Source organism: Copidosoma floridanum, unplaced genomic scaffold (genome assembly GCF_036245765.1).
Source record: "Copidosoma floridanum isolate Cflo_tuat_1 unplaced genomic scaffold, Cflo_Japanese_pri ptg000019l, whole genome shotgun sequence".
Taxonomy (NCBI): domain Eukaryota; kingdom Metazoa; phylum Arthropoda; class Insecta; order Hymenoptera; family Encyrtidae; genus Copidosoma; species Copidosoma floridanum.
Genome location: NW_028321896.1, coordinates 15,087,468 through 15,102,436, shown reverse-complemented (window position 1 = coordinate 15,102,436; position 14,969 = coordinate 15,087,468). Strand labels below are relative to the sequence as shown.

Genomic DNA, 14,969 nt, shown 5'->3' with positions numbered 1-14,969 from the left:
TTCTGTAGTTTCCGTTTCAGCTTCCTGAAGGCCGGCGCCGGAGAGTTTCCTCTTGTTGTTGGGGGTATCCACCTCCATGCTGTCGTTTGTACACTGTTTTAATTTCGCTGTAGGCGGATGAGGTGCCATTTTTAGCGAGCCTCCCGTAAAAACGGGGGCTAGAGTGTAATATGATCTTCCTTGCAGAGCAGGTGCGGCAGTATGCAACGGGTGGCAACAGGGATATTGCTCCCAGCCCAGGACGACCGGAAGCGTTGGCGAGTTGAAGATCTTACGACAACGTACGGAAAAGGCAACCTTATGACGGAGCTATACGTAACAACGTCCTATCACGGTCGAAGTTAACACCCGACTCCTCCACTTATCTGTAATCGAGTACCTAAAAACATATCCATCTACCTGACACAACACGAACTAATGAACAGAAGGTAACAATTTGACTGATAAGGTTGAATGCGCTCTTATCAGCGCGAGATAAGCAAAGTTCCGTGATTCACCACTAGGGGTGTTCTCATATTTTTCCAGTTACTTCGACTCACTAAATAACCTACACGATTTTTACCAGAAAATGTACCAAAACATTGTACCTAGTTCATTATAGTCAGAAAGTCAGTTTGTTTGATTATTGCCCAATAAGTAGTGCTTGTAGTGTGTATAATATAAGAGTGATTTTTGTGTTGAAACAAGTTTGCATAAAAATGACAAAACGTAAATTAGAAGAGTACATCGAAGTGAAAGCTACTTTCAAGCATTCTTTGGATTCAGATGAGGAAGACGATGAAGCGAAAGAAGAAAGTTATGATGTTTTGAATGAAAACGACATCGAAGGTAGGTCTATAGACTTTAATGTTTGCTTCTTTTTATTGGTCACTTGTTGCGTTTGAGTAGCTGCTGAATTAAAGTTGAACCTCATATTGTCCATCTGTTGCTTGCAGGTGTTGAGGATGGACCGTCAGCTGCTGAAACCAACACTGGATTTACTGCTTTTAACATGAAAGAGGAATTGGAAGAGGGTCACTTTGACAAAGAGGGACATTACCACTGGAAAAAGGAAAAAGAAATACGTGATAATTGGCTGGATAACATTGACTGGGTCAAGGTGTGTCCTGATAAAGTACTTTGTAAGCGTCTTGACTTTGATCCTATTCATTAAAATAATTTAACATGAACTTTTCAGGTGAAATCACAAGAAGGTGGTAAAGATTCGAAAGACAAAGAATCGGACGAAAGTGATGGTGAAGATGGTTTTATGTTTGACCCAACAAATCTGTACAAACAAATTTTAGAATATCTCAAGCCTGGAGAAAGTGTATCAAAAGCATTGATACGATTAGGTATGGAAAATCTTATGTCACATGAATTTTTTCCTCAATGTTTAACTTGTTCTTCATAACAATTAATTTATTGGGTTAAAGGAAAGGGAACGAAGAGATTAACCACAGCTGAAAAGTGGAAGAGAAAAAAGGATCCAAATGCAGTTACAGAAGATAGTGAGACTTCCGCTGCCATTACCAAACTAACAGAACTAGCAAACGAATTGCTAACTCAAACGGGAAACATGGATATTTATCAAGAGACCTATGAGCAGATACAGAAAAAAATTTCCCTGGCAGATAAGCACTCTGTGAAGGTTGAGGCAGAACTGGACATGTTTGCCGATGACTTTGATTCCAAAGAGAAAGATAAAAAATCAGACTGTAAGCAGGAAGGAGGTAAGACTTTAACATTCAGTACTGTTGATAAATGCTCGAAAATTGTAAGTTTTGGGAGTTGAGAATAAAAACACAAACAATTTTTACAGAATCAACGTCGCAAAACACAGAAAGTGAGAGTTGCAAAGACGAATTGTCAGATAACGAAGTGGTGTGGGAATTAAAGTGGTCGCAGGATGAAAGTGCTAAAGTCCATGGGCCACACACGAGTCAACAGATGCACTCGTGGGCAAAAGAAGGCTACTTCAAAAACGGGGCGTGGGTGCGGAAGAAAGGACAGTCTGGCGAATTCTACAACGCGACACGCATCGATTTCGAACTGTACTTATAATTTCTCACATCTTCCATTCACTGGGTTCAGGACCGAGCGCAGGCTATTAATTGAAAAATGGTTCATCTGTTAATTGTAAATAATTTATTGAAAGCTCTTAATAAATTAGGTTTTCCATGGTTCCCATTAAATGGAATCTCTATGAATCGTAGTTTTACATGTTGAGGCCATTGATATTCCTTTTTCTTTTTCTTCTGTGCTTGAAAGAATTTTCCACCAGAGTTTGACCCAATTTTGGGTACATCCTGTGAATGTCGAACATACTTCGGCCGCCGTCGCCTAATTTCGACCAACGATTCGCCGGGCCCTCGTGACTCACATCCCACGGAATAGCCGTCTGGTATCCTGTAAAATACAAAACATAGATTGAAATCCAAAAACATATGTATCTACACCTAATATAATATATGTATGACAACCAAAGGTCATCAGACAAGTCGTACAATTAAATGTAATCCAAGTTACAAGCACATTATTTGTAATCTATGATAAATGTTTACGCACGACAACTTGTGAGAAGTAACGGGGGAAAAAAAAAAGTATACTTGACATTAGTAAACTGTTGGCTGTTCCCTTTGCCACCATCGATAAATATCTTTTTTTCATTGCTATCGGATCAGATAAATTATATTATTTGTTTCGGTTAGCCAATCAACTATCGTCGATTAGAAAAAAAGTCACTTTTAATTGTAATTTGTATCTCGCGTCTTGCAAACTCACCATAGGGCCCGTAGAATGACTCGTGTGACTCGATGGGTTGGGGGTGCTGAATCAAGCCCGGCATCAATATCGGCGGCTGCGCCACCAGACCCTTGTAGAACAGGCCCGTGCCACCGAGCAGATACTTGACCGTGTACACGACCACGGCCACGAGGACGGCCACCACCAGGATTATCTTGATCTTGATGAGCACGACTGCGGCTATGCTCTTGAGGCCACCTATAACTGCGAACCAACGAATATTGAATTATTTCAGACCCGTGGGCACCGAGCAAAGCTTTGACTTGGATGGGCGATGCGTAAGGGAGAGAAAAGCGACTGGCCATTCCACAACAGCTACTTTGACGAAGGAAGTAAAACGCGTCATTTCGATTTACATGGATTTGGTGCGCGTTAGGTGGTTGTATTATTCATGAAAGCGACCGAAAATTCTCATATCGCGAGCACACCCGTATACACCGTAATTGCATTCCGCAGGATTTCCGTAAAGGGGGAATCCCCGAGATTTCCTCGGAGCGTCCGTATGTATGCAAGGCACACGCGGGAGTGACCAGGGAAAACCATACCAGAGCTCAGTGCAAGCACGCGCCGCGGATCTGGAATTCACGTATCACGGCGCAAATGCGCGTCCGCTCGTGCATTTTCGAGCTGATGCTATGGTTCCGGAGTCCGCGAACGCATACATTTATAGTATGAGTTGTATCACCCGAGAGAGAGAGTCGAGTGTGGGTATCTGGCGCTGTCGCTACCGAGCGAGCTTTTAGCCGATGACGCGAGCCCGATATAATACATACAGTCGTGCGTTTAAAGCTCCGCGTGTGTGGGTATATGCAGCGACTCGTGCTCGAAAGATGAGAGGGTATTCTTGTACATCGTGTAGGTGGATGCAGTTGACAGGGAGAGTCGGATTAGGATTTTGCTTTGTACCTTTTCCGCGGTTTTTTCTTTTTTGTTTTTTGTTTTTTTTTCGATGAAATTTCGTAAAAGCCCTTGCGCGCGTTTGTAGGATTCGGGCTATCCGGAGAGCTTGAACTTGCGCGCCAAAATAGATTGTTTGTTTGTTGGAAAAGCGTTGTTTTTTCTCTCTCTCTCTCTCTTCGTTTCCGAGAGTGAATTCACTTGGATATAAAAGCGTTTTTATTTATTTTGAAAAATTGTACGTCTCGTTCGTTGCATACTTGTATTAAAAGTGACCTTGTTCATGTAGTTGTTTTTTTTTCAACCACTCGAAATATCTGACTGTTCTCGTTTCCACTCAACTGTACCTCGCTTTTCAACACGGACACTCAACGAAATCTGAAAATCCCATGCACCTGACGCAGTAAAATTTTTCATTTACGAAAACCCATGGTATTCAACATTACCTCGCAATTACAATACTTGACAAAACGAATGAGCGAAAATAAATACCCGCATACCAAAGTTTTGATAACAATTTTCTCTCCCACAAGAAAGTTGCAACAATAGAATATAAAGTATAACCGAAAGCTGCGGAGTGCGAAACGAAAACAAATTAATGTCCCTACAACTTGCCCGTTGCACACGTTTTTACGCTTAATTATCAATGTAATGCGTATATTAGCGACAGATGGCACGCTACACCACGGCCCAAAGGGCAAATTCGAGCGCGCGTTAGCGCGTACTCCTTAAGCGGAGATACATAAAGGCCGAACGGGCCATATTCGTATATATTGTCTTAATAGCCGTCTCCGATGTATAGCTCATCATGCCAGTTGGTACACAATGCACATTTTATATTCATATTCGCGCATCTGCTTCAATGGAACGAAAGGAAGAAACAATGGGCATCCCCCTCCCGCGACAAACGCGGATCGAAAAAAGAACGTGCATGGGCCGTGTGTGCCATTTTAATTATTCGAATCAATTGAGAGTTGGAAAAGCTGTTTCGCTCGTCTCTTTGGCAGTGAATAAAATGAAAACGGGCGGCCTGCCGGAAAAATCAAGGGGACTCGAAAAAGTAATGAAAAAAATGGGGGCAGAAAAAAACAGATTCGGAAAGAAATAAAAGGAAGAGGAGGTCCAGTGGACACTGGACAAATGAACGAGGGAAAAATGTACAAAGATATAGCAGAAAGAGCGAGAGAGGAACGAAAGAGCAGCAGAGGAAATGCAAAGCAAGCCAGAGAGAGGTGGGCCGTATAGAACAGCGAAACAGAAAGAGGCGAGGAGGCTAAAAGCCATCGCGCGTTCGTGAAAGATAGAGAGTGTGGGGGGGTGGCGGTGGATTATGTAGCGGGTGTGGGAGAAGGTTGACGCCAGGGGTGGGACAGGGGGTGAAGAGTAGTATGCTAATGCAATTATGGAAATCGCGGTATGGAAAGCGCGGACGGGAGAGACAAGCGAGGAGAGAGAGAAAGAGAGTGCGTGCCTGCAGACAGCAACGATAGTGGGTGAGCGAGTCTATGCAGTGGCGGCTGTTTAAGTGTGTATATATACACACATGTATGTGTGATGCGCGCTACGAGAGAATATATTCTCTCTTTCTCTCTTGACTTTCGGATAAAACAGCTGCGTGTAAGTCGGTGTGTCGCGATAATCGTGAATATGTAATTACGGGGAAGGACGTGCGGGTGGAGATAAACGGCGCTGAAGCCACTGCCGCTTTCCCTGCGTGGCTTGGCTCGCTGAAAAATGTATACATACGTAGCTACATACACCCATCAGTCGTATAATGTAATTGTTTGCCCTCCCGTTACGAACACCATCTTTTTTTTTTTTTATAATTATAGTATGGATAATTCTGGAGCTGTGCTAGTTCTTACTGATCTGAGGTACGACATAGGTGCTCTGTCGTATCGGCTATTGTTTTCGCGTAAAAGTATACTGTAATGGACGTCTGGACTTGTGGGAATCGTAGTTTGTGCTTCACATGAATGTGCCAGTATACCGTGAGCTGTCAATGAAACGTTGTTTTTTTTTTTTTTAAGCGTCATTCGGAGCAAAAAGTGTGTTAAGAAAAAACAAAAAAAGCTCAGTCAGGGTTGGAAATTAGAACTCAGCGAGGGGTGCAAAGTTTGAAATTTGTACATACATTTGTGGGCGTATTTATAGCATGTTCGATATGGTCATGAGTCGCGCGAAATATTTTTCAATGAACGGAAATTCAAATGAATTCATGAATATGCCACGGTTTGTGATGATGAATACTTTTTGCTCTGCAGTGTACGATGGCCTTATAAAATCTATGCAAAATATTGGATTTTGCATAAATTTAACCCCTTGTTTTATCTTCTGTTTGTTGTGCGAAATAATTTCGCTGCCCCAATAGTCTTTTATTTTGCGCACGACTACACTTTGTAGGTGAAATATCAATATATTTCTTTTAGTACGTTTTTTCATGGATAATGTTTCTTTTCACGTATCAATAGGTTCATCAGAAGCGATTTTGTTTGGTAAAAGAAAAAACTGGACCAATGTCCCATGAACCCAAAAGTTGTTACGGTGTGATTAAAATTGCATTTGGAATGAAAATGTGTAAAAGTAATAAAGAAAAAGTTTAATTTTTCAAACTGCAACAATTAGTATTCTGCACCCACAATATTCCGTATTTTGAAATTGAATTCTTTCATACGTACATCGCCTCTTTCAATCGAAAAATTTTCATGTTTCCACATTCAGATAAAACTTTGAATGGCCATACAATTTGTATTTTTTTATTTCCAACTTTTTAAGATAAGCTTGATTCCAAAAGCTCCGTGCACACATCTGCGTTGTAGAACCAAAAAAAACACCCAAAGTTAAGTTTTATTTTTCTTGACACTTTATTACACTTCAATAACCCAATCTCACGCCCCGAAAAAGGTAACGCGCATCAAACGCAGTCCAGTGTAAGGCCATACCCAACGAAACCGCGATTCCAAGATACAAACGAGACATACGTACATGATATTCCCGTGCAACGCAAGCCACAACCTCCCAAGGGCGAAACGGGACCATTAATACCTCGGCATGGTATAGTTGGTATACAGGACGCGGTGTAAATTTCGCTCGGGCACGCAGTGGGTATGACTTACGCAGTAGCAGGTGATGGTGCTTGTGCTTGCGCGGCTGGAGTCCCGATCCGTTGACCACCGGTTCTCGGTTGGGCTGTGCCGAGGCGCGCGTTATCGCACCTCCCAGAATGGCACTGCAAATCAGCAACAACAGCAACAGGATGAGCGACGAGGATCCGACGCTGCTGCTCTTCATCTTCTCTCGCGACCGGACGTATAACTCGTCTTGTATCCCTTCGGAACAACGGCGATGGACACGAGGAGGCCAAGTGTCCCGTCATGCAGTGGCCTTGGTGTAATATACCCTCGGGTGGGCAGCTGTACCACCCATACCCGTGGCTGTAAAGATGAACTGTATTATGTATAGCAGAGAGAAGAGCGAGCGCGACAGTAGGCCAGCGGCTACAGGAGCTCCGGCTCGTTAATAACTTGAACCTGTGTGTGTAGCGGGCAGCGAGACGTGCGAACGCGGTTACTTCGTTTAGCACCCCGATGCTGCTATAGTTTCACCGGTGAGCTGTAAAATAAATAATGAGCATACGAGTGGCGGGAGGCGTGCTGTTGTTGGAAGCGATCTGGTTTTTTTTTTTTTTTTTTTTTTTACGAGTTTTTATATGAGGCCTAGATAGAGGATGATACGTGCACTGGGCAGCGCATCTGGTGGATTAGGTCTCGTTACCGAAAGGAACATTTTCCCCAAACTGGGCTATGTGGCCTATTTTCGGTACTGTTTTAGTACCAACGTCCATTCAGTGGCTCGATCATCGCAAAAATCTCTCACACATCGATGTGGCTGGCGTTACATTAATTATTGTCTTCATTGCTAGTTACTTGTATTCATGAAAAAAAAGCTTCAATGGAAAGTGGCATCATTGTTGTTTTGTGGTTCAAAGATAAGAGCAATTAAAACCGGGTATCTCATTGCGTCGCTATAATAAATTGTCATCTCGAAAACATAATATGGGATTTAATGTTAAAAAATAGAAGTTGTATCGTGAGACAGACGATTACTTTGTCAAAGTTTTAGCCAAACATCGATGTTAATAGCTTTTAAGTATTGAAATTTGTGTTTCCAATGCTTGTCAAGCTTTAAACTCATGAAAATGATGACTTTTTTTTTTTTTTCAATGTTACAATCTATCTTGCTGACGTTAAAGGAGACTTTTTTGACGTGCAAGACCCATCAACTTTAGAAAGTGAAGCATAATTGACCACAAATTTGCCAATGTTTTTGATTCGGTCTATTTTTTTTTGTAAGCAGTGACTATTCTTGTGTACTGCCATTCGATGTTCAGATCGATTTTTTAAACACACTTGATTGGTTAACGTTGCAAAATTGATACGCGAAAGAAAGGTAATAATAAAACGTACAACAATTATCGTCCTTGGCGAGCACACGATTCGCCAAGCCTTAAACACACTTCTCAACCAATCAAAATCAAGCCTCCAGTTCTGTCGAACAACAATCAAAATCTCCGATAAACACAGGACTGCATCCGTCAAATCAACGAAACGTTTGCTCAGTGCCCATATATGCACGCACGCCTCGTTTGCGCCCAAGGTTCGACAACATTTACACCGTGTCAAGTCTGATAACCTCCTCTCCCTCTCTTGTCTTTCGCACGTATGCAAATTGTACGTCGCGTACCTATATACATGTATACACACATGTATGTTTGCACTCGTTGTTTGAACGGTTCCGCATCTACATATCTAATTGCGGGCTGGCTTACTTGCCCCGACGTCGTTACCATGCATATAGTATACGTGTGTGCGTATGTTGTACATCGCTTGTGTTTCTTTTTTTTTTCATATTTGCCATCGAGTGAAAGCTCGCTCGAATTTTAAGCGGTCACGGGGACAGCTGGTCGTTACGATAAACCCTGGAATGGGGTCCATGATTTTTTGTAGCTCTCGTATCTGCTGCGCGTTAGTGAAAATTATCTTAACCGTAAAAGTGATACTGCAGCTTCCTTTTCGTTTGATTATTCGGTAGAGATGAATAAAATAAATGTCCAAGAGACGCGGGTATACAATATTGCATTTTTGGAGTTGATGGAGCTGCTGTGTGGTATGATTCCAATCTAATAAACAAGATTTGAGCATGTGTCTTACGTCTGGAGGTTTTATAAAATACTTATGATTGTGCTTTTTTTTTAAAATTTTGAGATGATAGAATTACGCTTGCTTTTGTCAAAGAACAAGTAATGAAATACATTTTGTGTATGATAAAAATTATTAATAATAAGTAGCGATTGTATGATTAAAAATTAATAAAATAAGTAGCGATAAACCACGTCAACGTCAACAAACAAAATCTATTCTCAACCACTAAATCAGCTCTATGGAAAAAAAAAATAACAAAAAAATAATAATAATAATGCAGAAAAGTTGTGGGTTCACATGTTTTGTTACAGATTCAACAAACTCGCAGGATTTATTGTAAAGCACACATGAACCATACGAACTCGAAATATCAACTGTTGAATGAATGTTGAGCTATACAACGTACACGAATCCAATTAAAGAACTTGTGCTTACTGTGATTCTCGTTCAACATTATCCACCAAAATTGCATGCCAATGGACCAAAAAAGTATACTTTTGTCTCGTTGGAGTAAGAAGCCAAAAGTTTCCTTTTCTTTTCAACATCGTACGTAATATGCGCATCAAAGCAAGTGAAACGATCAGTCGGAGGGTAAAGCCCGTGGATAAAGCCAAAACCAGACCGTGAATTAGCTCAACAAAAAGGGGGACCCAATCTATGCAGCATGCATGTGTACACCCGAGAGCTTGCAGTCCTCGTGGAGCTTGGCCAAACGATTCTCAATTCGAAACCGACGGGAAGTGGAAGGAGCGGGAGGACGTTCGATGGAAAAGGGAACAAGAACAATGGACCAACACCCGGGAAAGTAGGTCGACTGGCAATACACGAGCCGAAGAGAAAACGGAGAGCATCGGGAGAGTATAGGTACGCGGAGGAGAGGAATAGGGCAGGCGTGCGCGCACTTTGTAACAACGCGAGCGATAAGTGCATAATCAGTCGTGAAAGGAGCGAGAGCAGGTATATAGATGTTGGCTGCCTTATACACCTACCACGTTGTATTGCCTTTGTGCGCTCATACGTTTACAAGTGCATACAAAAAGAGTCGGCGACACAATGTGGTTACACGAGTGCGCCGAGCAATGTTACGGAAGAACTGCGATGGCTTGTAGGTACATGCATCCGACAGCCAGTGGAAATTTCCTCGAGTTAGATTTTTTTTTTTTTTTTCTTTTTTTTTTACCGATGTACTGCCAATCGGCGACAAGCCGCTGGAGGTGTATGCTTAAAATAAATGTTCCATCCCCATACGTACGTGTATGTACCGTCGCGCGTTTATGCGCAGTGCATTAGGATTTAGTAGTTTAATATGTACGAGAGGAAAAGCGCGTCTCTCTCCCTCGAGGCTCCGCTGCTGCGTGACGCTCACGTACGGGTATATACGTGTTCAGGCGCCTAGAGAAGCGGGAAAATAAACTTGCCTCTCAGAGAAAATATTGTTTGAAACAACACAGTTTTAATTTCATCTACCAACGAGGACGAGACTAATTAGTTTTTTCTTGCTACTGGATTGTACGCCTTTACTTCTAGGCTGAAAAAAAAAAATTCAACCTTGGATCTACACGAATAGCTTGTTCAAGTTAACAATGGAACGTTAAAGATTTAGGAGCAAACATAATATATCACGTTAAGTGACGAAATCATCGCGAGCTAACTAGGCAGCCCATCTCGAGGACCATCTTTCACTGGGCAAATGGAGCTTGAAAATTCGCAAAGGGCCGATAGCTATCGGAAGAACAATCAGAGATACGATATACGGGCCGAGGAGGTCGCTCCCTCGAAGACGCGCACCAAACCTATATAGTTGGTGCTTGAAGCGGGAGAAAAATAAAAAAACAGCGCGTCTCCGTATTTTTAGCCCCCTCTGCTTGGAAATTCATGCCTCCGAATGTTGCTCGATTCCTTTCTTGTGTACCCTCGACCGTACCACATAGTTACGCTCGACTTTATCCGTGGACCAAATTAATCATTTATCGCTTGTTTGTACTTGGATGGTACCAAAAAGAGGGGGTGGGGAGAAAAAAACGAGAGCTCTTTGAACGCTTTTCACGAGACAGGGAAACCGGCAGCCAAGAAACTTGGGGGAGGGGGTCGTGCAGTCTTGCACAAATTAGCGCTCCAATTATGATACTGACGTAATAATTCATCAGCGATACCACCGCGCTATTCTTAGACTTTTTTAAGGAGCTGAAAGTCCGTTTAATGAATTATGCAACGATCGCATTGTATGCCTAACGAGCAGATTTATACACACAGATAAGAAAAAAAAAAAAAAAATAAAATAAAATAAAAACCAAGATACATAAATGAGAATCATTTGGACAAAAAGTATAGTAAAAGCGCAACAACAATAATAGTCGCAACAATAGATGAGTAGGCAGTCGTCAACAATGACAACGGTTGCGCTTGTCCCGCTTTATTCCTTTTTTTTTGCTCCCGCATTAATCCTCGGCGAAACCACACGTTCCCGAGGCCGTAAATCCCTCGAGGTACGACAGAATCCGTGCCATACCTGCGTTTTGTCCGCGTGAGAACGTAATTTTTCGAAAGTGGCGTCGACAAAAGCCACGCGGTCGAAACGTATGCACAAACGCAAGCGCGTGGAAATACGAACCGTCCCATGATATGCTGTGCCATTATGAGCGAGGATACAAAAAAAAATTGCAAAAGGAAGTGCGCAAAATTTGCTGTGATTTCGTGAAAAGCGCTTTTGCAAACGAGACGAAAATTTTTGAAATGGAGGTGGATGGGATAATGGCCTTCCGACGGGGGGGCCGAAAAGTTTTTCCACTTTTCACGCGGGCTGATGAACGAGACACTGCAATTTGTCCGATCTTTTTTTCTCACGACAAAAAAGAGTCAACCGAATCAATGGTACACGAAAAAGCAACAAAGTTATAAAGCCACTAAAAAAAAAAATACTTTATAATGTCACAAATAGATAAAGGAAGCGCGACTCTAGCGTCCAACCAGTGCGGGCATTTCTAATGGACAGGGGTTACTTTATGCGCCGAGGATATTAAAAAATTCCTCCAACTGCAATCGCCACTCCATATTCCTCGTGGCTCGCTATATAATACGCTTTCCCTCGGCGAATCTCCTTTCAGGCTCCTGCACTTTTCTCTCTTTTCCTCGGCCCCCAGATTCTTTATGGAATATAATATATACGTAAGACCCCAACGGCGGAATTCAATTTCCTTGGACACGCACACGCGCCATCGAAAAAGAGAATAGAGCAATAAATTTCCCTTCTCTCTCTCGCGGAGCAACGAAACTCGGCTTCGTTCGTAAATATATATATATACCCAAACTCGATTGGACCAAACGGGGATACGCTTAACTAGGTGGTCTGTGGGGGGAACGAGAAAAAAAAAAAAACACTTCGTACGGCGAAAAAACACACTCGAGCTTGCGAAAACGGAGGAAAAGTGCGGCCCTCTCTCGCGTATAGGAATAACCCCCACGTGGCGTGCGAGTGGAAGAAAAAGCTCTGTTTCGGAGGGCTAAGAAAGAAGGGGGAGAGAGAGAGGAAATAAAGTGGAAGATGAAAGACGGAAAGGTGTCAAGGGTGCGGCGCATGTGTGAACTACGCACTGTAGGCGTGCGACACGACGCAGTGAAATGAGCAATTTTTTCTTGGCATTGCCAGGCTTTTTTTTTTTATCGAAAATAGATGTGTTTTGTTGCCGTTGAACAAACAGTGGAACTGTGACTTAAATTTATCACTGTACTTTTTTTTGAACAATGGGAGGTGTACGGTGACAGACGTCGATGGCTCATTAGCCGTGACAGGGCGGAAGATGCTGGTTCATTAGTCAGAGGGGGACTTTTTTTTCTCCTTCGGCTTTCGAGCTCACGGAAATAAGTTTTTTTTATTGAGAAACAACACGTTTGAAGTGTTGCAAGATGTTTCACAAATCGTAAACAAAATTTCACTTGTAAAGTATTGTGTGCTATTTAATTCAAAATGTTGCAGATGTTTGTTGAAACGAAGCTGTCATTGGTCGTTTGTTATACTCGTACTTTTATTGAAAATTAAATTTCTGCATCTATCTCTAGCTATGTAAGTCCCAGAGCTAGAGATTCTGATAGAGTTTGGACATAATCTTGATGGGCACACAATGTATTTGCTGAGTAACTCCTCCCCAGAAATACTTTCTCTGTTCTAGATCTGCCTTTGACAAACTGGTATACGCACAGCTTGCTTGGAAAGTTTGATTTTCGTTGAGAGACTTTAATTAATACGTTAACTGCTCTTTGCTTGTCATAAGATGATAATTTTTTGTTTGGTTGAAAAATGTTCGGCTCTGAGAGTCAATCAATAGTTTTTTTTTTTTTTTTTTTTTTTTTTTTTTACTCTTTTTTTTATTCAAATACAAATATTGTACCTAGAAGTCTTCAAATTTCGAAATATACGAGAAAATCTGTGAAAATGCAATTAAAAGGACCATAAAATGATTGACATATCGCAGCAACCCATAAAAATTTTCGGATCTACAAAACTCCTGACACGAAAAAGTAAAAAATATGTTCCCTTGCAAAACACTTTCATTCGTGCCGTAAAACTTGTGCTCACATTTGTAAGAGAAATTCTCAATGGCACGAGACACGGATCTCGAGGAAAAAAAAGTGACCAAACGAACTAACGAAAAAAAAAGGAGAAAAGTTTCGAGGGAGAATGAAAGGAGAAGCGCGAAAAATTAAGACCGACGACTACAACGCAACGAAAGAGCCTCGCGTCCCCTTTCCTTCCCTCACACCAAGGGACGATGCACGCCTGGGGCAACGTGAAGCACGAAAAAAAAAAAAGGAAGAAAACGTCAAAAAAAAGAATAAAGAGGAAAAAATCTCGGAAACTCCATAAGCGTGAGTTTCTCACGTTAGCCCTAACTACACAGCGGGACTAACGAGCCGCGAGTTTCCATCCCACTTTCTCTCTTTCACTGTCTGTCCGACTTTGTGTACGCGTACGTATACTCCACGGCGTCGCGAAAATGGCCCTGCGGCGCCGTGAAAAGGGAACGACGAGAGACGAGAAGATAGTTTTGGCCCGGGCGCCAAAAAAAAAAAAAGGAAAAAAAAAAAACAGACAGAAAGATGGAAGCTGCAGGCAAGGTTATCGCTCGGCTCGTTTAATCCCCCGCGCGCTCTTCCTCGTGTAAAGTGTCGCGCGCTGGCGAGTGTATTTCTGGCGCGTCGATGCTGCCCCTACCGGTCTTGGATCTTTTTTTTTTTTTTTTTTTATAATATCTTACACCGTGTACGTTACACACGCCAACTATTCACGTACACGATCACTTCGCGAGCAGCGGTACAGGCAGTCATGGCGTGTAGTCGGAATTCCCGAGAGCCCCGCGTTGTTTTATACATAAAGTCTTTTGGGAATATTTTACGAGCACGCGGATTCGGACCGCGACTCTTCATTTGAATAAGCTTCGGAGCGTAATTTTTCCTCTCTCCGCTGTAACCACGGCTGTGTACTATATATTACAAAGCTGTACTTTCCTTCTTTCCGTCTTTCCTTTTTTTTTTTTTTTTTTTTTTTTTTTTTTGTTCAGCTTTGCACTACTGTGGGACGCCGCTGCTTCCTTTTTGTCGCCGTTAAACGACCAACTCGTGAATCGCTCGGCTGCTCCCGGGGATTTATTTATGTGCGGAGCGTACTCTCCGCGCGCTGTTTTTGTTGCTGGAATTAGCAAATTTTATTACCGCGAATTAAGCGTCCCGCGTTTCTTCGATTTTACATTCATTTTTTTCTTTTTTCTTTCTTTCCTTCCCTTTTTCGTTGCACAAGAACAATCTGTGGAATGGCACGGGAAAATTTATTTCGCGGATAAACCAAAGGCAGCATTTTTGCCGGGGTATCAGGACGAAAAAAGGATTTGGAAAATCCTTGCAATTGACGGCAATTAACGTGTTCCATTTGACCTAATTGCACGAGCAAAGTAGTAAGTGTTGAAAACAAAAAACTATGATAGTAATTATAACATCGCAAACGTATCTGTCAATTGTGACAGCTTTGATTTTTGAGCTGCCTCGTCCCAACTTTTGTCTCTCCTTTGGGCTTCGATGTCTTTCTTCTTTTTTAAC

General features: G+C 42.1%; 2 protein-coding genes across 6 annotated transcripts; one reads left to right on the top strand and one right to left on the bottom strand.

Moving 5' to 3' along the window:
* Positions 1 to 569: 569 nt before the first annotated feature.
* Positions 570 to 2,179, top strand: holn1 (CD2 antigen cytoplasmic tail-binding protein 2 homolog holn1). Of its 5 annotated transcripts, none has more exons than XM_014349042.2 (5): positions 570 to 828; positions 936 to 1,099; positions 1,178 to 1,334; positions 1,416 to 1,712; positions 1,802 to 2,179. In XM_014349042.2, the coding sequence occupies exons 1-5, from the start codon at positions 699 to 701 to the stop codon at positions 2,041 to 2,043; spliced, it is 990 nt and encodes a 329-aa protein (XP_014204528.2). In that variant the 5' UTR covers positions 570 to 698; the 3' UTR covers positions 2,044 to 2,179. The 5 variants fall into 5 exon arrangements, with proteins under 5 accessions (XP_014204528.2, XP_089449170.1, XP_089449171.1 ...); XM_089593044.1 differs by having other exon boundaries at positions 936 to 1,114; positions 1,823 to 2,179; XM_089593045.1 differs by having other exon boundaries at positions 936 to 1,114; positions 1,416 to 1,730; positions 1,841 to 2,179.
* An 18-nt stretch (positions 2,180 to 2,197) lies between these two features.
* Positions 2,198 to 6,972, bottom strand: LOC149374554 (uncharacterized). Its single transcript, XM_089592635.1, has 3 exons — positions 6,798 to 6,972; positions 2,764 to 2,988; positions 2,198 to 2,388 (listed from the first exon to the last, which is right to left on the bottom strand). The coding sequence occupies exons 1-3, from the start codon at positions 6,970 to 6,972 to the stop codon at positions 2,198 to 2,200; spliced, it is 591 nt and encodes a 196-aa protein (XP_089448761.1).
* Between the last annotated feature and the right edge of the window lie 7,997 nt (positions 6,973 to 14,969).

Excerpts from the sequence above, each read along its gene's own strand:
- LOC149374554 (XM_089592635.1), bottom strand. The coding sequence starts at position 6,972 with ATGAAGAGCAGCAGCGTCGGATCCTCGTCGCTCATCCTGTTGCTGTTG. Across the intron at positions 2,989-6,797 it reads GCACCATCACCTGCTACTGC|TTATAGGTGGCCTCAAGAGC; the intron begins GTAAGTCATACC and ends GTTGGTTCGCAG. Across the intron at positions 2,389-2,763 it reads GTCATTCTACGGGCCCTATG|GATACCAGACGGCTATTCCG; the intron begins GTGAGTTTGCAA and ends TGTATTTTACAG.
- holn1 (XM_089593043.1), top strand. The coding sequence starts at position 699 with ATGACAAAACGTAAATTAGAAGAGTACATCGAAGTGAAAGCTACTTTC. Across the intron at positions 829-902 it reads GAATGAAAACGACATCGAAG|TTGAACCTCATATTGTCCAT; the intron begins GTAGGTCTATAG and ends GCTGAATTAAAG. Across the intron at positions 1,100-1,177 it reads ATAACATTGACTGGGTCAAG|GTGAAATCACAAGAAGGTGG; the intron begins GTGTGTCCTGAT and ends TGAACTTTTCAG.